The following is a 24,579-nucleotide window of genomic DNA, read 5'->3' as shown; positions in this document are numbered from 1 at the left end:
ACTTAAACTTGAAGAAAAGGTCCCGAAAGTTGTATAATGCATCCTTATTTTAATTAAAATTAATCTTAAAGGTGATTTAAATCGATTTAAAATTGATGTCATCGTTTTTTGAGGTTCAAAATTGCCGCCTGTGATATTGAACGCTAGATAACGCCAGCAATACTATAAACTGAACTAAACTGGTTTACCGGCAGTTTATTTCGTAAATTCGTAGCAGACGCTTGTGTAAGTTTTTGGCGGTAAGTCGGTGTGTAGTTTTGTTACCATTATATATACGACAAGTTATTGTTAACTTTGATTAAAATTAATCGGGATTGCTAGTTAACTATATAAACCCTCGCTGAAAATGCGCGTTACTCGGGAAACTGGTGTGTTAACATAAAAATCTAACGGTTTTCCTAAGCCTCGGTCGGGCAACATGGAAGATTTGAGAGAATGTATGCAAAATTTGCATACTTTAGTGACCAATACTGGTAATACATTAAATATTAGTGCCTCGGATACCTCAACTGTTAATAATATATTGGATAACGTCAAACAAATATGTGCGAATCCTTCGGAACCACTTTTTCAAAAGGATGCAGGTAGGAGAAGTTTTTATTTTATTAAAAGAGTGTGGGGATTCAATGTCAACTTGAAACCGGATTATCGTTAATGGTAATTATAAATGAATAATGTTTATAAATAGCGAATGCTTGCTCGATATTATTTCACGAAGAGTTTGGTTTGTTGAAATTTCTAACTGTCACTGCTATTGACAAAAGGGTATAAGTTTTAGAAATTTTTAAAATGTTATGTATCATATACTTGAATTTAAAACTTAATTATTTTAATTAAGTTTGATAATGCCAAAAACACCGCGTTGGTTATTATCACTGAATTTTTTAAACGATTCAAAGACGAGCTTTCTGAATACGCTACTGACGCGCAGGTATTTTTAAAATGCAAATGTAATAGGCCTACAAATTTTTACATCCCTGTAAAATTTTAAAAAACATCTTAGGATGTTTGCTTCACATTATTTCTACGTTGTAAAACTGCGTCGGTGCGCAACTTCAGTTTATTGGCAACTGCGCAAGTACGAATAACTTTATTTAAAGTTAAGTCTATATTATCGTTTATAGTAAAATGGGTTTATTTCAAAAGATCCTAGAAATTTATTATGGAACCAAAGTCTCTAAGAATTTCAAAATAGATGAGAAATTTAAATATTTATTCGACCAATTATCACAGGCTTCTAAATTACCTCCTTCAGGTGTGTGCGCAATTTAACGGCTAAAGTCCCTTAAGTACTTATTTAAATAAATTTTATAGTTAAACAAGGAATATACAATATTTTGGGGGTACTGGCCCAGTACTACCCTGAAAGTATAAACGAAAAACATGCTAGAATATTGGTTGTTTTTCTGAATGAACTTAAAGTTCAAATGACTTCTAAAATTAAACCATTCGATCCCAGTGTGGTAGCTGGTTGTTTTCAAGGTTTAACTGGATTTTTACATAGTTTTACTGTTAGTGCCGAAGAAGGTAAAATTATAAATAATTACCAGCCTTAATTACTACTCCGTTAATGAACTTAATTAATAAATTAGATCCTGTAAAATCGCGTCAACTTTACGATAATATGGTATCGGTATTGAACCCGTCTATTATGTTGTGCAAATACGAAATATATAAATGTAAGTGAAGGGGCATTTATTAGCTTATCTTTGTAAGTTTCTTTGGTAGTGACGCGCGTTGATTTTATTTTGGTATACTGTTTAGCGGCGCTACAACTTTTGTCCAAACACGCTGGTCAATTTGGCCCGTTTTTATACGCGGATTATGAGAAAATGTACAATTGTTTAGCGAAATGGAGCCAACATAATAATAGAGAACTTAGAGGAGACGGGTTTTCCGCCATGGATACTTTTCTCAAAGAGGTATTGACACCAAAAGCAAATATAATTGACAGCCAGTGAGGTGCCAATCCACTTCCTGTCATTTCAATTTGCCTTTGTTGATATAACTCAAACCATAAGTTTATAAGATATGTTCCTTCATAAGTATGACACTACCTATACAAGTTCGTAATGCTAGAGACTTACAGATCTAGCTAGTTCGAGAACGACAAGCAAGAATTGAAGTACTGCACTCGGTGGTTAATTTTGCAGTACATCTAGGTCCTATTTAGTCCATACTAAGCCTCAATTTGACAAGGCCTCACCAGGCGTCGCTTTACCACGAATCTATGACCTACCTCCCTCACTTTCGTGACAAGCTCCAGTTTGTAACCAGTGACAAACTTATGATGGAACATATCTTATAAACTTATGCTCAAACTGATAGTGAAAACCTCTGATAAATCGTGAAAAATTTAGATTTCAGCTAGATTAATTGAAAAAGCTTGCAAAGGAGACGATAAGAGCGTTGAAATTTTTCAAGTATAGAATTATAATTTAACTAGAATTCACCTGCAATTATGTCTAATTTGAATCTACGCAATTTTAGTTCTTTATTTTAAAATTTAAAGAAGTTATAACCAGTCAGGAAACGAGCGAAAATAGACAATCCGCAATTGCTATAAAAGGATACGGTTTATTTGTACCCGTAAGATAAAACTGCAACAATTATTATATACACCTCGACAAACTTAAGTTAATTGCGTTTAATTAAATCCTCTCTGTAGGCTTGCAAGTATTTTCCTAACGAAAAGGGCCTTGTAAAATACATGTTTATTGAAATGTTACAACGAACGGAGTATTTGAAAAATAGGTTTGAAATTATTAGGCTTAGCAATTAAAAATTGGTCTAAAAAATCAAAAACAATCAATTTTGCAGGAATAGTATAGTTTTGGAGGAAAAGATGGCTTTATTACCAAGTTATATTGAATCCTTGTCTAGTATTATCAAAGAAATGGATGAGGTATCTTTTAAAGTTAAAAATTAGGCTTAATTATTTTAATTCGGGCCCATGGTCTAATTCTTAACCTATTTCCTAAGATATCCCAAGTTCATTTGGGGATTTTGCAACAAATTGCCGTTTTTCAAATTGAAAACTTTCCATATATGTCCACCTCATTCCATTTTCTGTGCTATAAGTCCTTATTTTCCTTACTTTTATCATTGCAATCCAAGAAAACCGTTTTCACCTATTTTCTACATGAAACACGTATGAAATTTCAACCCTCGCAGTATACAGGGTGTTTCATAAATGGTGGTAGGGCCGAAGTACAGTGGGATGGTTCTATGGGAAATCATAAATTTTGAGTCGAAAATGTAACTTCAATGACATAATTTTGACCGAAGGGTCACCGTTTACGACTTACGATTGGAGTATTTTAGGGATGACCCCTTAAATTTAATTAAGAAACTGAAATACAATGATTTCTAATTAAAATAAGGGTCATCCCTTGAAAAACTCAAATAGTAACTCGTAAACGGTGACCCTTGGGCAAAATTTCATAGAAGTTATATTTTCGACTCAAAAATTATTTTTCTTTACTTCGGCCCTACCACCATTTATGAAACACCCTGTATAATAAACCTACTAACCATAAGTCTATAAATAGTCTACCAAAGTATTGTTCGAACTTGTTCGCACCCCATTATGGCCGAATCTGAATTACTAAAAGAGGTCGAAGGTTATACCATGGAGGAACAATATAAAATAAACCAAAGAGTCGTAACTTATAAAAATTATTTGGACTTATGGTTCCAACTCACGGATATATTTTCCATGAAAGTTTTGAACCAATTAACGTACACCGTTGAAGAGAAACAAAATTTGACTCAAAGTATTTACGATGAAATTATCATCTCTGTTATTTCCATCATTAAAAAGTTGGATTTAAATGCGACTAAAAAGCCATTGGTAATTTATTGAATTTTAAACCATTAAATTTATAGAAATGGTTTTATGAGTTGGGTTCAATTCATTTCGAACAGGTCAAAGTTGAAAATGGTGAAGAATCGCCGATTGAAACGCAGCTAGAAACTGCGGATCCTGTTTTAGGACTCGAAGCAGTTAATCCTAAGGATTTTAGAATTTTTATAAACTTGGTTGATTTTTCGAGGGATTTATTATTGAAAAAGAATACGAGAATGTTTGAAAAATGGGTTTATACCTTTGGTTTAGAAATGATGAAGCAATCAAGCAGGTTTGAAAGATTATAGCACCGAAATTTGGGCAATTTTCAGGACTAGACCCTAAACCATAAGTTAATAAGATATGTTTCATAAGTATGACACTTCCTATACAAGTTCGTAATGCTAGAGACTTACAGCTCGAGATAAGTAGTTCGAGAACGACAAGCGAGAATTGAAGTACCACACTCGGTGGTTAATTTTGCAGGACTTTCATCTAGGTCCTATTTAGTCTGTACTAAGCCCCAATTTGACAGCAGCGTCTCACCAGGCGTCGCTTTACCTCGAATCTATGACCTACGTCACTCATTTCATGACAAGCTCCAGTTCGTAACCAGTGACAGACTTATGGAACATATATTATGAACTTATGTTAAACAGGAAAGGGTTAACTTGCCCTGGAAATTTCCAAAAAACAAATTTGAAATAGAAGGTACTTTTTACATTTTTACTTTTATTTAGATTACCGCATGTCAGTGGATTTTACAAACTTGTCGCCTTGTGTTTAGAATTATGTTCTAAAATCAAATATTTCGCTGTAGGTTTGTTTACATTGTTTGTTTGAACCGGAATAAACGTTAATTGAAATTAATTAATAGGACATGGAAAACAATACGGAACGCCAAACATTCTTCCAACTTGTAATTAAATTTAGTAAAGAAGTTTTGGTTAGATTTCGACAATTTAAGGATGATTTATTAGCTTCGTGTTTACGAGTAATATTAGCATTACCCGCTGAAATAATAGTGGCCGATTTGACCTCTTACATTCCCGCGCTTCAGGTATAGGCTTAATTTTAGTTGATTAATTAATTTAATCGCGATTAACTTAACGCCGAAATCGTTACTTAGTTAACGTTCAAACTGGGCTTGGGTTATTTACCGTTAGCGAACGTTGGTTTAACCGCTCTAGAAAAATGGTGTAATCAAATACAACTTGAAACCTTAGAAAATGATTTTTTACCCAAAATATTGCCGTGTTTGGTAAAATTTTTATCAGCCGGTATTTCTCAAGGTAAATTTTACTAATTAAGGGTTGCTAATTAGTTAATTAATTATGCAAATTATGGGGGTTAATTATCAATTACTTCTATAGAAAAATCTCGTACTAATAAAAGTACATTTGAAATACCGAAAAAATCTAAAAGTCGAGGAGCAAAAAGTGAAATTTTGAAAAAGGCAAAACCAAATTATCGTCCCGGTGAAAAATACGTAAGATATTAATATTTTGATTGAAATATTTTATAAAAACACTTTAATTATAATTAATTTTAATTATAGGCTGAAGATTTTCAATTAACAACTTTTAGACTACGAGTTTTAAAGTTTTTGGGCTCTTTAGGGGGAAGGTATAATAAGAGTGCACTAATTTTAGACACTAAAGAAATTGAGCAAATTGCAATTGCTTGGGATATTGTTAAAAGAAATCATTTGAAATTCGCGATACCCTTTGCTGACATGAAACTAGACATTTATTTAGGTATAATACATAATTACTAATTATTTTTCGATAATTAGTAATTACCAGTAATTATTACTTTGAATATCAGCACTTAATCTAAGTAATTATTTTAAAATAGACGACTTTTTGCCACAAGTCGTTCACCTGGCTTTGAATTCGGGTGACAGGCAAACTAAAGTCACAGCTTGTGAACTTTTACATACGCTAGTATTGTTTATGGTTGGGAAAGGGTCACAAGAAGGGACTAAGCAAGATACGGTTAGTTAGTTAATTAATTACCGTACCCTTATGTACAGTTTTAGTTAATTGGTTTAATCGTAATTAATTTAATTAGATATCAATGGCAAAATTATACGATCATATATTTCCGGCTTTGTTATCATTAGCGTGTGACGTTGAAGACGTATGGTTTAATTAATTAATTATTATAATTATAATTAAAATGAAGTTAATTATATTTAAATATGTTTATAATAGACCGCTGTCCAACTTTTCATACCTTTGGTTAACCAACTTATACATTGGTTTACAAATAAATCTAATATTTTTTCGGAAGAAACTAAGTCGCTTCATAACGCCATTTGGGTTTGTTATTATTGTTATTTATTTAACAAGGTTGCCATGATATAGAGACTTTTCAATTTGGTGAATAGTACGTTAGAGCCTCCTAAGTTTTACTTCAGTTCTGGCAGCCATATTGGTGGGTTTCAACTTCTGTATCTAAATAAAATACCCTGGAAAATTCGGGGAATTTGAAAATGGGTGTCAGGGAAATTCAAATTAGTCAGGGAAAATGACTTTGTACAATCAGGGAAATTCGCTTTTAAACTTTGAAAAATCAGAGAATTTGAAATTAAAAATCTATGGCAACCCTTTTAATTTATTAATTATATTTATACCAATTAAAAATTGCGTTAATTAATCTAGGATGGTATTACAAACATTCACGACACTAAACTAAGAGATTTTAGCGCTTTGTGTTTGAAAGAATTCGTCATTTGGTCGGTTAAACAATCACCTAAGGTACCTATCTATATCGCCATAAGTTTATCATCCATGATAAACTTATGATATCGCTTACAGGGTTCATACAAACCTGGAAAACCGGAAAAACCTGGGAAAATCAGGGAAATAAATAGTTGACAAAAACCTCAGGGAAAATTCAGGGAAATTACGAATTTCTAGTAAAATTCAGGGAAATCAGGGAAATTTGCGTCAAACAGGGGCCGAGTAATTAAGCAAAATGTTCGTGAACATACCCTCCATAGGATTAACATTACACTATACTTTGGAGGCTCGTAACTCTGGTTCTACTAGAGATACGGGGATGTCCTTTGAGTATGTTATAGTCCAATTTGTCCCCCATCCACCCATACTAAAAGCTTAGGGCTACGACAAACATGGCTCTCTCGTTTGGCTAAACCCACCCTCTCACTCGTTTAGCTAACCCACCCTGTCGCGCACTCGTTTAGCTAACCCACCCTGTCGCGCACTCGTTTAGCTAACCCACCCTGTCGCGCACTCGTTTAGCTAACCCACCCTGTCGCGCACTCGTTTAGCTAACCCACCCTGTCGCGCACTCGTTTGGCTAACCCACCCTGTCGCGCACTCGTTTGGCTAACCCACCCTGTCGCGCACTCGTTTAGCTAACCCACCCTGTCGCGTACTCGTTTAGCTAACCCACCCTGTCGCACTAGAGATACGGGGATGTCCTTTGAGTATGTTATAGTCCAATTTGCCCCCCATCCAACCATACTAAAAACTTAGGGCTACGACAAACAGGGGCGGAGTAATTTAGCAAAACGTAAACAAGCAACCCCCTTCATAGGAATAGCGTTACCCTAAACTTTAAAGGCTCGTAACTCTGGAAAATTCAGGGAAGTATGTGGGGAAAAACCTGGAAATCTCAGGGATATTTGTTTTCCAAAAGTGGTATGAACCCTGCGCTTATTCCAAATCAAAAATGTAGTATTTCGAACAACGTTTTCTATTACATTTCAGAGTTTAGATAGCGCTGGTTATGGCGTGAAATCAGTAATAGACAAAATATACAGCTATTCCTTACATCCAAATTCGGCTAAACGTTTAGGGGCTTGTTTGGCATTTAATAACATTTATACCATTATGAGGGAAGATGAAAACTACGTTAGAATATTTTCCATCAAGTTGACAGTTCATTTCGTCGACTGTTTATCAATATCTCATAGAGATCCGAAAGAATTAGGTGCGAAATACGATAACTAGGCCTAAAAGTTTGAATTAGGCCTAAAATTTCAAACTAGGCTTAACTCTAGTTACACGATTTTCTAGGAACGCAAACTCAATGTAAACAAGCTATCGAACACATGGAACGTATTTTAAAAGCGCGAGCTGATATTTTAGAAAAACCTCATGATAAAGTTGATAAGCCAACGTAATTAACATTTGAATTATTAGTAGTAATTTACGTGACTACGAAGTAATTAATTTTAATTAATATTAGGCGATTAGATGAACCCACATTTGGTGCTTTAATTATGTGGCTTTTAACGTGCACCGCTTCACCCCAAACTGAAACTAGACACGTGTCAATGGAGCTTGTTTCAAAATTAGCTCCATTTTATAAAGGTTAAGTTTTAATTTAACTTTATTTTATACATTGGGGATAATTTTAATTAACTTACTGTGTTTTTAGATTATAAATCACCTAGAAATTTTATTCAAGATATTTTTAGTGTTAAGGGAAGGTCATATTTTAATGAATTGTAAGAATTAAAACTTAATTTGCAATTACTCAAATATGCAGTAGGCCTATATCGTAATAATTTGGTAAATTTTAGGTTAGAAGAGACTTTAAGTCGTTTTCTGGACGATTTAAATGAGAATGTGACCCTTAATACGGTCACAAATTGGATGGAACAATTCGTGGCTTGTATCGAAGCCTATTGTTGGTTTTTAGGTCAAAATTTACTTAATTATGACCAACTTTTTGAGTCTAATATATATGAAACGCCATTTGCAAAATCGGTTAAGTACGCCTTGGAAAATGTGTTGGTTAAAAATATACAGGAGTATTTTGGAGGAGTTTCTTTTTCGCCTAAAGAAACCCTTGATTATAATCAGTAAGGGATGGTAGTTTCGTGGAATTTTCATTGAATTTCGTGGAAAGTTTAAATTATTATAATATTTTTTCAAGTTTGAAATGCACATTAGTCGTTCGACTTATGACTTTAACTTCGGTTTTATGCGAAAATTTCGATTTCAAAAAAACCCCGGAGAATTGGTTTTTCAATGAAAAATTATTTAAAATTTTGGGGTTGGTTATTTTGGTCCCTTACAAGCTTGATTTTGATATGGCTGATTTGGAAATATCTTCGAGTTTACCCGATGAGGTATGGTTTAATCATATTTATTTAACAACATCAGTTAATTCAAATTAACTTTAATTCAATTAAAAGGTTGATTCGCTCATAATTCAACTAAAGAAACGCCTTCCCAAAGAAATTTTGCAAAATTTTACCGAAATTTTGAACGAAATCGTAGAGAAAAACGACGAAATTAACTTAATTAAAGTTTTAAATGATTCAAATATAACTGAGAGATTTCAAAATGGAGATACTTTAAAATTAAGTTGCGTCGTTAAAGGTTATTACCAATTGAACGCCATTTTGGGGGTTAAATTAACCAAAAACACGTCGACATTAAGTTCCACACTTTTGAAATTAATATGGAATAATGCTCTTCTTGAAAAATCTCGTGAAATTTTACCGACAACTTCACGTTTCACGAGTCAATTGATTAGTCTTTTATTTGTCTATGAAAAATACCCTGTAAGTTCACTCACTTGTCTTTCGTTATAAACGTATCTTGATTAATTCTAAATCATTTAAATTAATTTCAATTACAGATTAAGGATATTATAACCAAGTTTTTAGAATCAGACGAAAACTTATCGGTATTTTTAACATTTAAAAACGATTTCTGCCAATATATGTCACAAAATGGAACCGAAACCGTCGAGGAACTCGTGAATAACTTCACAAGAAGTAGCGGTTCACAAAATGCAAACACAATTTTGATAAATTTGTTGGAATTTCTCGTTAAAAATAAGGATGCTCGTAAAAAGTAATTTTGTCATCTTACTTTTAAACCCCAAACTCGTACAAAGGGGCTCATTTTCCCATTGAAATACAAGGGTTTCGATGCCTTCTAAGACTGCAAAGTGTACCCCCCTTGGTTTAAATTTAAATTAATTTTTCTCAAATCCATAGATACGGAGAAGAAATATTGAATAACTTGATTTTGAAATGGGACTCGATATCGTTTCTATGGTTACCGAGTTCCTCTCAAGAACAGGCTAACCTAAGTCTAGTTATTCTAACCAAAATACTACTGATAAACGTATGATATCCTTTACATATACAGGGTGTTTCAAAAAGGGGAGGGTAATTATCTTTCAGTTTCTCTTACTTCAATTCAAATTTAAGGGTCATTTGTAAAACTCTCTAATCATAATTTGTTTAAGGTGGTGGTCTTTGTGGTAAAATTAAATAAAAAAATTACATTTTCGACTCAAAATTTATTTCCCATATCCGACTGTATTTTAGTCCTATAATTACCCACCGTTTTTGTAACACCCTGTAGATTATCACAAACTCCCATGATTCATACGAATTAAATCTTTAATAGACGGGTTCAAGAAATGTTAAATTGTTCAACACATTTTCGTCGTTGTTAAAAAGGCAATCTGTCGATTTGGGTTTTATGAGTCAGGTTTTAGACTTGATGCCTTTCTTTATCGAATCGAAAGAAAACTTATTTCAACTTAAGTATATTTATTATTAACTCGAGTACGTTAATTTGACTTACTAATCGCGCGCTAATTACCTTAATTTATAGAAATGATATAGAGGTATTTTCGTCTAATAATTTGCCTATAAATAGTCGGGAATTTCCAGAGGGTAGCGCTAAAAGAAATGATTATGTTTCGATATTAAGAAAAGTAAGAAAGATGTTTTTATTCTCCAAAAATTGAAAACTCTAGTTGTTGAATCAGAATGTAGGATCAAGAATTTAGTATCGTTGCGTCTAAGTGCTTTGACCAATTAAAAAATAAGTATTCCATGGTACACGGGTTTAGCGAGGGAATAGGTCGCGTATATCAAGATTTTTTGGGCATATCAAGGTCACAGGAAATTAATTAGTAAATAAAATTATTGAATGTCTCTTCGTATGTTAATTTGATCGCAACTTCCTAATTTGTTGGTCCTCTCGAATTAGTATAATGTAATTAGTTTAATTCCACATCATTGTTTATCATCATTGTATCAGTTTTATCAAGCACTTGTTCTAACCGGAAGTTGTACATTATTGGAGACAATTAGCGTATTTATGTGTCGCGAAACTAACCATTTACTTTCCGACGAATTTCAAATATGTTTAACTAAAACTTTGAAAAGGTATATTATATTATATTATATTATGTAATTAACTAAATTTTCAATTAATCAATGCGAATCTACGTCATTTACAGCAAACATCCGAATGACCAATTAGAACTTCTGAAAACCGCTTTTAAATTATGGCGGGAAGATAAGACTAAATCTTTTGACTTTCAAACCCAAGTAGCTTTCCAAATACTTCTACCACTTTTACGACAAACAAACTTGAGTTGTTTCACGTCTTTCTATGTTAATTACATTAGCGAGATAGTAGCTATAATCAAGATACCTTTGATCAAAGTAATACGCCTCGACCTTTGACCTATACTGAACTTAAGCCTAATTATTAAATTTGACGCTTAAAAGTATCCTGAAAATGAATGCGAGGAGTTTTTGATACGAGTATCCGTTGCTTTTGAAATGGTGACCTTTCTTTACACCCGGTTGCAAGAGGAAGCCATTTCTGAGGTCAATAGGTCGGGAAAAACCTACACTGGCAAAGAGCTTACACCCGAGATTACCGCGTAAAATTAACAACATTGCTTAGCGCAGGGTTCATACAACTCTGGAAAAAATCAAGAACCTACAAATTCAGGGAGATTTATAATTTTTTTTATTAATATTGAGTGAAATATGTGTTAAAAAAAAACTGAAAATGTCAGGGAAATCGGTTTTCCGGACGTTGTATGAACCATAGAGCTCTGTTAAGCATTTTATTAGTTCTTAATCGGAATTATCCAAATAGAATTGCCCACAATGTGAAAAAACTTTACGTTGAGACTACATTTAGTACGAATTTGAAAGAATTAGGCCGCAAGTATCACTGCGCCGCTTATAATACCATATCAGCTATCTTGTGTTGTACTCAAAATGAAGAAAGGTTCTTTCACGCGTTTTTGTTTGTAGAAAATAAATCAAAGGTATTCATTTAATTTAATTTAAATTATGCAAGGCTTAAGTCAGGTCTTTAATCTGGCGACGTATTTTAAGGGTTCTTATGTATGGGAAAATATAATTGATTTACAAAAAGAATACAGATTCGAATCCGAAATTGAGGTTGGTTTCTTTTTAACTTGTTTCGCAAATAAAATTTTAATTTGAGACTGCGAGAAATTACGTAAACCGAATAAAAACTCGCTTAGGACAATGAAAATCACAAGAAATTATCGGTTTTACGACAATCACTAAGAGATAACGACGATTATGGTGGTGTACGAAGTGACTATACTAAATCACTTCGTTACCTAAGTTCGAAATACCTATCTGAAAGTAGTTTAAGCGAAGATGTCAGTCAGTTTGACTTTTCTTCTAGCCAACAAGTAAATAAGAGTTTCATTAGGAATACAAACAGCTACTAGGAACTGTCATTGTGCCCTCAGTAATATATATCCCGTGTTAGTTTCTACTCGGGTTTTGTGGGCCGGGCCTGACGTCACGCATAATAATTCTGACGTCTTTTTAACTGTCTTTTTCATTGGTTGGTAGCAACGTGAGGTTCAACGCGCAGAGAGATAGGTTATTCGCGTGGTAAAATTCGTCATACATAATGATAAGTCTATAGCTTTTCAAACCAAATCCGCTTAAATGCGTTGAGTAAATTGTCTATGCACTGATTCCTAGTAGCTGTATGCATTCCTGGTTATATCTATAATTATTTTCTGAAAATGGTGACGAAATATTCACAGGCTTTTAAAAGGTCAAAAGGTCGCGCTGCTAAAATTACGGAAACTAACAGTGCACCCTCCGATGAAAATATTGAGTTGGAACAAGATGAATTGAATAACCATGAATGTATGAGAAATATGGTGGCCATGGTTGAGGTTATGGCTAAAAAAGGTCTTATACCAGAATTAAAGGAGGTCAGTTTTTGTCTTAAACCAGCACAGCCAGTCACGTGGTATTTTTAAATTGTCTAGCGCTACTTTCTTTTATATCTGTTTGCCTTTGGTAACCCCTGACCCCCCGATTACCGCGTACCTGGCGTTGAAAACGTTATGGGGGATTTTATTGTTTTTGTAATTATTTTTTATATTTAAATTCATCAGGATTATAATATGAGTTTAACAAAATGTTTGTTGAGTGTTGTTAAAAAACTAGAAGAACCCAATGTTCACAGAAATATTACGTTGTTTTTAACCAGATTCATTATTTTGAATGAAAAGGTTTGCAAATCTATTTAATATTTTATTTCAAAATATAAATAATTTAAAAAAATAGTGGTACGGTGTTTTGGGTTTTATGGTAGATTTTGAGTTGAAAATGTTCATTTCCCTAAGGTCCAGTGTTTTAAGGATGACCTCGAAATTAACATTGTCTTTCAATTTCTTAATTACATTTAAGGGGCCATCACTAAAACGCTCCAATCGTAATTTGGAGGGTAAAAATGTCATAGAACATTTTCGACTCAAAATTGATTTCCCATAAAATCCACCGTACTTTGGTCGTACCCTGCTGGAACACCCTGTAGATTAAATAACTTCAATTCTAGTTATTGAGACCATTCGCCGGACCTTTATCAGATACATTATTAAATTTAATTGGTCGTGGAGCTTTTGGCTCCGAATTGGATCTATTTTTGATCGACGTTTTATTGTTAGCGATTGAATGGTCAAATTTGGCCAAAACAGAGGTAGGAATATATCTGCTGGTCAGTTTGGACTTGGGATTAAAAATTTCTTTTAGGTTAGCGACCTTACAGCGTCGGCAATTGTTGAATTTCTTATCGAAAAAAGCGCTCACGAACGTAGAGCAATTTTTAGACGTAATTTAGACATTGTTAAGCTCTGCGTGGAACATTGGAGATCCAAATTAACTCTTAATTACAAGTTAATTATCCTCGTATAATTAAAATAATTAAGGAGACTAATTATTCTTTGAAAATAATAGAAATATCTATGATCTGTTGAAATCGGATCGTAAGGACTTAAAAATTGTCGGAATTCAATTACTAGGGGTTTTATTGGCAAATAAGTTACCGCCTTATCAAAATACCCCCGAAGTTAGCCGTGAGACGTAAGATATAGAGATTTGTTTTTAAAAGCTGACCTAAAATCGTGTAGAATGCTCTAGACGTTTAGCACTTGAATTTCGTTAAGTTTAAATTTCACGAAAACTTTCTTGTTCGAGTTAAGCCTAATTTGAAAATAAAAATCGAAAAGCACGTGTTATTTAATTATTTACCGCCATATTTGTCAATGAATATCGAAAAGAACGTGGTATTTAATTATTTCGCGCCAAATTTGTCAATGATAATTGCAAAGCACGTGGATCTTTCTCGCGCCAAATATTTTAATGAAAATTGCAAAGCACGTGTTACTTATGTCGCGCCAAATATGTCAATGAAAATTGCTAAGCCGTGCTATTTATCTCGCGCCAAATATGTCAATGAAAATTGCTAAGCACGTGCTATTTATCTCGCTCCAAATATGTCAATGAAAATTGCTAAGCACGTGCTATTTATCTCGCGCCATCCTAATTCTGAAGATATTGTTAACGTCTAGATATTTTCCTAAACGTTTTTTGGTCTATTTCTCAAACTTTGTAATACGAATACTGTAACAACGCGTGTCAAAAATTAAAATGTATTATTTAGGTTTCTTAAGAGCGTGTTAGCTAATGTGTCCTCGGAGATTAAAGACATTTACGCTCCGAGTTGCGAAGTAATTGGAATGATACTTAATTACATGGAAGAAAAAGAGGACTTAATCGACGAACCATTTTACAACGAATTAATAAAAACTCTAACAGCAATTGGCAATATTAACGCGAAAAAGGCGCAATTCGTTACGCGCGTTAGTTACGTTTGTTTACACTTTCCACCGTTAGCTGACAGGTAAGTCACCGATATCAGGAGCAAATATAAATAAAAGAAAGTGAAACATTCAAGAAAACGAACTCACTTTCTTTGTTATATCGTGAAGTAATTAAATTATTAACATACTTCTTTAGCTTTTTTTCAAAACTACTTTTCTCGCTACCAACCGCGCAAGGATACACCTTAACCAAAATTCTAGAATCCATAAATGGTCGCGTTGAAAAATTGCCAAACGCTTTTCAGGAGTTGAAAAGCAAAGGAGTTTTCAAAATATTGGAACACGGTAGCGAAGAAACCGATAAGATATTGGTTCTTAAAATTTTGATGAAAATTGTTGATAATACTTCGTCGGAAATGTTGTACGAAGTCGTCGGTGTTTTGAATGATTTGCGTAAGTACAGGAATGCGGTTTCGAGGGAAACGTTGTACTCCCTCTTCATAGTGTTGTATCAAAAATATAAACAATGTGACAACGTCAGTAACGATGACTCGATTGAGGCAAAGATTTTAAACGCGTCCAAAGATGTTTTGTTGCAAGGTTTAACTGATTCGGAAAATGTTTTGAGGTAAGTTATTCGAGGTACGGTGAGTTCTGTGGGTGATTTTGAGTCGAAAATGTTCTATGACATTTTGCCCTAAGACCAACCGTTTACGAGTTGTGAACATTGGAGTGACCCCTTATATTTAATTAATAAGGAACTGAAAGGCAATGATTGCTATTTAATTAAGGGCTTATCCGTAAAATATTCTAATCATAACTTGTTTATTGTGGTCCTAAGGTGAAAATGTCATGGAAGTTACATTTTCGACTCAAAATCGCCTTGCACCGTTTTTGTAACACCCTGTACAAGTTCAGAATGGGTTATTATGGTTCAGATAGAATTTAATGTTTATAATTATATATTCAGAATAAAATGTTGTAATTTTTGGAGCGAAAAAACGCAATTGCCGACGGAAACCGTGGCAAGAATGAAGGAATTGCTGTTAAATATGTACTCTCCTTTAACGGAATCGCAATTCTTGCAATATTGTAGTTACCTCTTTTTGGAAATGACTTCGAAAAGTCCTGATTTTAATAGAAATATATACGATACTCCGTTAAGTAAATGCAAATTTGAGGTACAAAAACAAACCCCCTTCATTGGTTAAAATTAATAGAGGAAACTTTTAAATGTCTATAATTAAATTAATTAATTAAAGAATTACCAAATTACTCCTTCATGGAGACAAAGAAATACCGCCATGACACCCTTGTTTACGGATAGTTTCATTAATCGTCCTGGGGCGACACTAGCTGGATCTCTTGGGGATTTTGGGGTCAAAGCTACTCAAGAAAATAACCAAGCTTTTACAGCAACACAGGGTAAAGATCTATTGGTTTTTTGATAAGTTCCAGCACAATTCATAATCTTTAACAGATATGAGGGGAAAAGTAACCGATTGGGTAACGCAGTCCTCTTTGGACACTTTCGCGAATGACTCGAGTTCCGTGTCATCCATGTTGTTTTCAAATCCAACTTCCCCTTCGACCAGTCGAGTAAATGTTCCTGGTGGAGGTGGTCCTTTAAAAACGGGAGCCCAAGGTTAATTATGATTAAAACTAATAATCAAACTATTAATTTAATATTATTGGGGTTGATTTTTATTGTACATAGACGATGGGAAATTTAATGAATTTAAAAGGTTGAGGAGACGATTTCTTAAAAATCAAGAATCAACTAGAAAACATTTTATGAAAGTTGAAATTAGGAAAAAAGAAATGAGAGAGGTGAATTTAAATATTTTTAATTGATTAATTTTAATTAAATTACCTACCATCTTAGGTTACTCGCAAAGAACAAATTACTCGTCGTGAAGCCCAAGTTACAATGTATCGGCAATATCGCACTGGCGAATTACCTGATATTGAAATTACATATAATGCTTTAATTACACCATTACAAGCACTTGCTCAGGTTTGAACATTTTGTGTTATTTGTTTTATGGTGATTTAAAGTAATTAATTTGTAACAAATGTTTAGCAAGATTCAAACGTCGCTAAGACGCTAGTATCCAAAATGGTTCTAGCAATAACGAATGAACTTAAAAATGATGAATTTGAACGCTTTTCCAAGTGTATAAGCGATTCTATGAATCGAATTTTGTCCAAAAGTTCGCGGTATTTTCCTCCGGTTGTGGCTTTTGCCCAGGTAAAAAAACAAATATCCGTTTCCAGGAGGATAAGCGCCTTTAAGGAGTCTTGTACGAGTTGTGGTGCATCTCTATAGTTATCCCATTTTTATCTCGAGTCGCGAGCAGTGCGTGTCGCGGTGGGGGGAAGCGGTAACCATGGTAACCAACGCGAAATGGGGGGGGGACTACTAGGCCGTGAGAGGGATCGCCGACGTGCCTCTCTCCAAGACTCCTTCAGCTTCGTGCTTCTCCTATATTTCATTTTACAATTACTTGAATCACTTTATAATGTACAGGAAGTGCTTTATAAACACGTAAAGCACGTTGAATTATTACCGGAAAATGTGGCAATTGCGTCGCAAATTAGTAATCAACATAATACCGGAATTTTGTTATTAGAAGCGCATATTGAAAAGTTGAAAAGTGTTGAAAATGAATTAACAGTTGAACCCGTACAGAAAAAACCCAAATTAGATTCGAGTTTCGCCAATAATAATGAGCGTGTTACTGCTTGGATTAAATTAGCGGAGTACGTTTTTAATTGGGATTAATACTATCCCTACGTAGTTAATTAAATCGAATAATTTTAATTAGGATTTATAAATCTTTGGATAATTTCGATATGGTTCGAAGTATTTTTTCTTTGGGGGTTGAAATACAAGAAGACACCAGACAGGCCATGGAATGCGAAACTAATGGCGATTACGCTAGCGCTATACATTTTTACAACCAAGTGATATCACGTGACATAATTATATTTAAATTTAAGTTAATTTAAAAATTTGTATATAGCTTTACGAGAAAGTTAATCAACTTGATAATTCAAACGATATTAAACAAGCCGAGATTAATTATTGGGATGATTCGATACTTAAGGTTCATTTTAATTATAATTTAAATATGGGCGTTAAGTTAATCAGTTTAAATTAAATTTAGTGTTACGCCGAAATGACTAGTTGGGATAAATTAGAGAAAGTTATTTCAAATCGTTTACCCAATTCTGACGATTTAAATTCGGTTTGGGATGACCCATTCTCTCAAGTAATTAATTATTTAATTAATTATTCAGACCTTAATTAACTTAATTTTCAACACCGTAATTTTTATTAGGAACATCTACTGCCTTACATCGTAAAATCTAAATTAAAAACTATTTTAGAGGGTCAAAATAATCAATCGTTATTGACATTTATCGATAATTCTTTGAAAGATAAAGATAAAAAGATCGTTATTGAAGTAATTAAACTAACTTAAGTATTTAATTTTAATCAAGGTTATTACTGAAGATTCTTAATTGAACTTAGGGGAAATTTTCGGAGGAATTGGCTATGTTATATTTAATTCAAGAAAACTATAATCAAGCCAATTACTTAAGTGATTTATCTTTAAGAAATTTTCTAGAGGTATTCGTTTTTTTTTAATTTTAATTTAGGCTTAGAAATTAGGCTTAGCTATTTAATTTAACATAGGAATGGACAGGTTTAAGTCCACTTATACCAGGAGCGAGAGAAAAAGTGTTTTCGTCACTACAGAAATTATCCGAAATGAATCAATTCTTGGAATTAGTTTCAAAATGTAGGATTATTTTATATTAATTTTATCCTTGGAATGTATCAAATATGCCTTGTTTCGATACCGATATTTGTGCATTCTAAGTCTGCAACCAGGTAAATTTTAATTCTAATTAAATATAAAAATCAATTAAATATTTAGCAAACTCTGAATCGGAAACAAGGGGAATTACCGTAATTAAAAAATGGGAGAATAGGCTACCGGCTTTTAATGACGCCACGTGCGTTTGGGATGACGTCATATTAAATCGGTATGACGCGATTAATACGATAGGGTCATTTATAAAATTGCTACAATTATAATTAATTGCAGGCAATTTTACTTGCAAAAATTAAACGCTATGAATAATAATACGGAAAAAAATACACTCGAAAATTCGATGGAAATTGATATTGGTGTTAATTTTTACGTTAAATCCATAATTAATATGAAATTAGCGTTAATTAACAACGCGTGTTTGCAAAAGAATATGACAGTTGCATCGAAAACTATTCAATGGATTACGGAGGTAATTGGCTACTTAAACGTTATCTTCGTTAATTGCTAGCTAATTTAATTTCAAACAGAAACTTAACGAAGACGATAATTTGAAAGAGGAATTATGGGTAAAAAGTATACACGCTCATTGTAAAATATACAATTTGCGAGCAAATAAATTGCAAAATACACCAACTAAAATGTTGGATACGATGCTTAGTGTTTGGTATAATTTACGTACGTGTTAACTATTATTGTAGTATACTACTAATTATTTGTTAACTAAATTTGGTTAATTTTTTAGGGGAGTTAGAGAAAGATATTTTAGGTAAAAGTTCGCGAGAAAATAAACTGAATCATCATTTATACGTAGCCGAAAATTTAAATCAGTTAAGCCTCGGTTTAAAAAATGATCCGGATTCTTTTAGAAACGTAAAATCGTCCAAGAAAAATGATTTTTTGCAACATTTTGGCGTTAAAGAAACACCCGAGGTTAGTTAATTATTTCAAAGACATTTAGAAATAACGGTGAATAACGGATTTAAAGTATAGTGCTGATTGGTCGAATAAAGAACCAATCAGAGTATTGCCTAGTTTGTTGTAAACATCATATTAGGCACTTTCCGTTATTTTCTATTTGTCTTTGGTTCTATCAGGAATAGATTTAATTTTAGAAGTAGGAATGGAGAACAGAGTAATCAAAGTCCTGGACCCCCTTCCACGTGACGAGGAGGAGGTATGAAAGAAGAGGCGGGTTATAGCGACAGAGGGAAAAAATAAAGTACGAATTTTTCGCCGTCCCCGCCAGCAACGTCATCAAAGCGTAGTTTAAGTGAGTCAATAAGATAATTTAAACTTTTCTTTACGTGTTGGAGGGAGGGGCTCTATACTGGGCTATGAGTCGGACTGAAGTAAATACTAACCGTTCTCCATTCCTACTTCTAAAATCAAATCTATCCCTGGTTCTATACTATTGATTTCCTCTAATATTTTTTTCTCTAAATACCACAGTTGGTGGTCAAGCTTGAAAAATGTAGTTTTGACCATTTAAAAAAGGCCCTATCTTTCACGAAACTCGAGAAAATAAGTCAATCTACGATGAAATTAGTTTCTTTTTGTAATAAACGTCTTAGAGATATCGAGAATTCCTCGAATAACACCGACTTGAAACTGTACGCGACAACGTTTATCGAGAGTTTATTTACCGCGTTAAAAAATAACGAAAATCAAGGCATTATCTTGCTACCGAGAGCTTTGCAATTAGTCCGGGAAAATCAGTATTTAATCCCGAATTTTGTTAAAAATTGTTCCAAAATTCCTTCCTGGATGTTTATCTCGTGTTTGGATGAGATATTAACGCTTTTAGATAAACCTAATTGCTCTAATTGGATTCATCCCATTGTTAACGCCATTTGTGACGAATATCCTAATGTAAGATTAGCTTTTGTCCGGTTTAAATTTCGTGGAAAATACATTGAGTTGTTTGGGGGGTTTAATTTATATTGTTAGGCGTTGGTTTATCCATTTAACGTGGCTTCAGAAGGTTTTGAATTTGAAGATACGCAAGATGGACGTGAAAACCAAGCTTTTGTTGAAAAGTAAGTTATTTTATTGCACTTAGGGTAGTTTTTTTTTCGGGTGTTTTATTGTTTATATTTTAGAATTGCATCAAAATTGGATAAATTAGTTTTGGTTAGGGAGTTTTTAACCGCCCTGAATTATCTAAGAGCACCGCATATTATTTTAAAAGTGCGTTAATTAATATTTAATTGTTTTGAATAGGATTTAATTTGGGATTTTATTATTATTATTATATAGGACGCTTTAAGCGAGTTAAATTATTTGAATCAAAAAGGTGACCGCGAAAAAATCGCCAAAGTTGTTGAAAAACTTTGGAATGAAACCTTTAACGTTGAAACACGCGGTGGTAGACGATATAAATTAGGTGGATATGGTGGAAAATTTCATGACGATTTTGCTAAGGTTTGACATTAAATTAAGTCAGTGAGCACAAAAATAGGATTGGATTTGTGCTCCCTGATTGAGTTAATCGTTATTATATTTAAATATATTTCTAACTATAAAACTAACAGGAGTTCAAAGAAACCGCTGTTCATCTTTTAGGAGATAAACTGCAGAAACTAACCACCTTAAAGGTCTGCTTTTTAAACTTAGGCTTAAAGATGTCAAGGCTTAAAAATAGATTATTTTAAATTCTTGTTTTAGGGTATGAGTATAGCGTATGATTTGTACAAAAAAATCACCCCAGATCGTTCAGCTACAAAACGGATTAAACTAGAATATCTATCTAGTTGGTTACACAAATTTCAGTCATTTGATTATAAAGATGAAATCGAAATTCCTGGACAATATAGCGGTTTTACTAAGCCTAATCCGGAATATCACGTTAAAATATCGGGATTCGATCAAAATGTAAGAATAAGGGTGTAAAGCCTATTTTTAAAAGCACGTGTTAATTAAGCCTATTTTTAAAAGCACGTGTTAAGCCTATTTTTAAAAGCACGTGTTAAGCCTATTTTTAAAAGCACGTGGTAAGCCTATTTTTAAAAGCACGTGGTAAGCCTGTTTAAAAAAGCACGTGTTAAGCCTGTTTTTAAAAGCACGTGTTAAGCCTGTTTTTAAAAGCACGTGTTAAGCCTGTTTTTAAAAGCACGTGTTAAGCCTGTTTTTAAAAGCACGTGTTAAGCCTATTTTTAAAAGCACGTGTTAAGCCTGTTTTTAAAAGCACGTGTTAAGCCTGTTTTTAAAAGCACGTGTTAAGCCTGTTTTTAAAAGCACGTGTTAAGCCTGTTTTTAAAAGCACGTGTTAAGCCTGTTTTTAAAAGCACGTGTTAAGCCTATTTTTAAAAGCACGTGTTAAGCCTATTTTTAAAAGAGCGTGGTAAGCTTATTTTTAAAAGAGCGTGTTAAGCTTATTTTTAAAAGAGCGTGTTAAGCTTATTTTTAAAAGAGCGTGTTAAGCTTATTTTTAAAAGAGCGTGTTAAGCTTATTTTTAAAAGAGCGTGTTAAGCCTATTTTTAAAAGCACGTGTTAAGCCTAATTTGATTTAACAAAAAAATATTAAGGTGATAATATTGAGTTCACTGGAATCTCCTCGAAAATTGATTATAAGAGGCAATGACGAAAAAGAATACACGTTTTTAGTCAAATTCGGCGAAGATTTGAGGCAAGACGAAAGAATAGAGAAAACATTTAGAATTATGAACAATATATTTGCTCATGATACTAAAAGTGCCTCCGAAAATTTGAAAATTAATACTTACAACGTTATACCACTTTCGTCAAGGTATTTTTGTCGCTTAACTTAATTAATTCTAAAGTCGTCCTTATCTATTAGAACATAATTTAATTTCGTATTAGATTTGGTTTAATTCAATGGGTTGATAATACAATGACACTTAAAATATTAATTGAGAAATATCTTACCAAAGAACAAAAGAAAGCTCTCGAAGGGTATATCATGAATGAATTCGTATATTTTTTTTTATGAATATTCATGTATTGTTATTATTGTTTTATAATAATAGAATTCCCGCTAAATTCCAAGTTTGGGCCTTGAAAGGTTCAGATAATAAAGCAAATCCTTATTATATCGCGTACAGTAATCGCACTGAAAATGAAGTAATTGCTCTATATAATGATTTGATAAGCGAGGTTCCATCCGATTTGTTTCGGTAAATATTAATTCGACTTACTTCAAATATTATTATTATACCAGATTATATATATATAAATTTTAATTATTTAATTTTATTTTTAGAACCATATTTCTTTCGTTAAGTTCATCGTTAGAATCATTTTTAACTCTTAGAAATAAGTTTATTAAATGCCATTCGGTTTTATGCGTTTCGCAATGGATTCTGGGTATCGGAGATCGACATTTGAGTAATACACTCTTGAAATGCGATACCGGCGAAGAAGTGGGCATAGATTTTGGGCACGCCTTTGGCTCAGCGACCCAAGTATGCCCCCAACTGTTTTTGTCTATCGTTGTGTTCCGCACTACCTGAAAATGTTGAAATGAATTGTAATTATAGAAGCTTGGAATTCCGGAGCTGGTACCATTCCGTTTGACACCGCAGTTTGTAAACTTAATCTCCCCTATGGGTGTACAGGGATTGATTGAAACCACAATGATTTACGCCTTAGAAGCTCTCAGAAATAATAAGGAGATTTTAATGGATGTCTTGGATATATTCATCAAAGCGCCCACCATCGAGTTTAAGGTAAGAAAAATGATTTTTCATTAAAAGCCTTATTACTCAAGTTCTAGTTGACGTACGCGCAATTACTTGGTACCATTTTATAGAGAAGAATTAGGGCTATCATATCCTTTAAGCTTTTTTACTCTTAGCATTTAAATAACCAGAGTTATTACCCTTCAAACTTTGACTCTCCGTGACAAAAGGGGTATAAAAATTTATTATTTTAAATTCTTAATTACCCGAGTTCTGTTTGACGTCGGCGCAAGTACTTGGTACCATTTTATAGAGAACAATTAAGGCTATCATATTCTTTAAACATTTTTACTCTCAGCATTTATATAACCAGTGTTCTGACCTCTTAAACTTTGACCCTCCGTGACAAGGGGCGTATAAAATTTTACGATTTTAAAATCTTAATTACCCGAGTTCTGTTTGACGTAGGCACAAGTACTTGGTACCATATTATAGAGGACAATTTTATTTATCACACCTTAGAAGGGTGTTCAATTAGCATTTAAATTCCCAGAGTTTCGACGTCCAAAAGTTCGCCTATAAACCATTGTTTTGTTGTTATTGTTTATTTGTCGCGTTCAGAGATCCGATTTTTCCAAAAGTAACGAAAACTCATACGCGAAAGAAAAAGTTGAAATAGCTCGGAAGAAATTAAACGGCGCTAATCCCGCTGCGATAACCATGTATGTGTACAGTACATATATTTAATTTTAATTAACTTCAATTAAAATGCCCCCTCAAAAATCGAAATTAATTTAAAAAAATTAGCGAGGAACTTGAATTGGGACACGGTAACAAAGAAATATTCCCTAGTTTTGTTAAATTTGCTATCGGAAATCGTCAAGTTGATATCCGAGCCAAATTACCTAATAATAATTTGAACGTCAAAAATCAGGTAGGTTAATTTGCGTAATAAAATAGGGACCAAAATAATAATTATTTATAATTATAAATAAATCAGGTTTTGTGTCTGATTAACCAAGCTACTGATCCGAAATTATTGGGGTTAACGTATGCCGGTTGGCAACCGTGGATTTAGTTTAAAACTTTTAAATACAGTTAGTTTTTTGTTCTTTTATAATTAATACTGCAATTAAAATTTAATTCTAGTTTAAAATTTTTATTTTCTTCTTAAATAATTGGAAAATATTAATTCGGGCCTGAAAATACAGTTAACATTTCATTTCTCTGTTGAAATTAACATTATAATTAAAATAATTTCAATTTGTCTGATACTTTTGCAAATTATAAGCTTAAAAAAATAATAAAAAAACATCCCTGGGCCTCAAAAATACCCTT

At 33.1% G+C, this 24,579-nt stretch overlaps 1 protein-coding gene across 1 annotated transcript; it reads left to right on the top strand.

Annotated features, from left to right (window-relative positions):
* The first annotated feature begins 193 nt into the window (after positions 1 to 193).
* LOC149673661 (DNA-dependent protein kinase catalytic subunit-like) lies at positions 194 to 24,572 on the top strand. Its single transcript, XM_089839276.1, has 79 exons — positions 194 to 584; positions 689 to 765; positions 839 to 931; positions 1,004 to 1,078; positions 1,147 to 1,255; positions 1,315 to 1,527; positions 1,593 to 1,679; positions 1,765 to 1,922; positions 2,361 to 2,423; positions 2,491 to 2,589; positions 2,669 to 2,754; positions 2,821 to 2,905; positions 2,983 to 3,151; positions 3,552 to 3,853; positions 3,928 to 4,139; positions 4,588 to 4,663; positions 4,725 to 4,907; positions 4,977 to 5,139; positions 5,221 to 5,336; positions 5,406 to 5,604; positions 5,705 to 5,844; positions 5,921 to 5,989; positions 6,064 to 6,171; positions 6,514 to 6,609; positions 7,588 to 7,810; positions 7,897 to 7,999; positions 8,069 to 8,193; positions 8,261 to 8,330; positions 8,406 to 8,687; positions 8,762 to 8,957; positions 9,024 to 9,395; positions 9,473 to 9,690; positions 9,837 to 9,966; positions 10,255 to 10,394; positions 10,465 to 10,567; positions 10,897 to 11,024; positions 11,099 to 11,306; positions 11,373 to 11,530; positions 11,752 to 11,926; positions 11,997 to 12,062; positions 12,149 to 12,325; positions 12,692 to 12,865; positions 13,052 to 13,168; positions 13,495 to 13,635; positions 13,689 to 13,831; positions 13,893 to 14,018; positions 14,599 to 14,838; positions 14,955 to 15,386; positions 15,729 to 15,939; positions 16,021 to 16,183; positions 16,239 to 16,403; positions 16,476 to 16,588; positions 16,644 to 16,775; positions 16,842 to 17,009; positions 17,289 to 17,521; positions 17,587 to 17,725; positions 17,785 to 17,868; positions 17,929 to 18,033; positions 18,103 to 18,228; positions 18,297 to 18,395; positions 18,462 to 18,567; positions 18,706 to 18,814; positions 18,877 to 19,072; positions 19,131 to 19,278; positions 19,346 to 19,533; positions 20,053 to 20,472; positions 20,551 to 20,639; positions 20,703 to 20,790; positions 20,860 to 21,024; positions 21,135 to 21,197; positions 21,268 to 21,474; positions 22,129 to 22,349; positions 22,424 to 22,516; positions 22,591 to 22,737; positions 22,824 to 23,025; positions 23,101 to 23,289; positions 23,863 to 23,963; positions 24,049 to 24,175; positions 24,242 to 24,572. Exons 1-79 carry the CDS (start codon positions 419 to 421, stop codon positions 24,317 to 24,319), a joined length of 12,066 nt encoding a protein of 4,021 aa, XP_089695402.1. The 5' UTR covers positions 194 to 418; the 3' UTR covers positions 24,320 to 24,572.
* The last annotated feature ends 7 nt before the right edge of the window (positions 24,573 to 24,579 follow it).

Source organism: Phalangium opilio, unplaced genomic scaffold (genome assembly GCF_054372755.1).
Source record: "Phalangium opilio isolate 3A_F unplaced genomic scaffold, DU_Popi_V2 ptg000048l_1, whole genome shotgun sequence".
Lineage (NCBI taxonomy): Eukaryota > Metazoa > Arthropoda > Arachnida > Opiliones > Phalangiidae > Phalangium > Phalangium opilio.
Note: the sequence above shows the minus strand (reverse complement) of the source record. Positions and strands in the feature narration are given on the sequence as shown.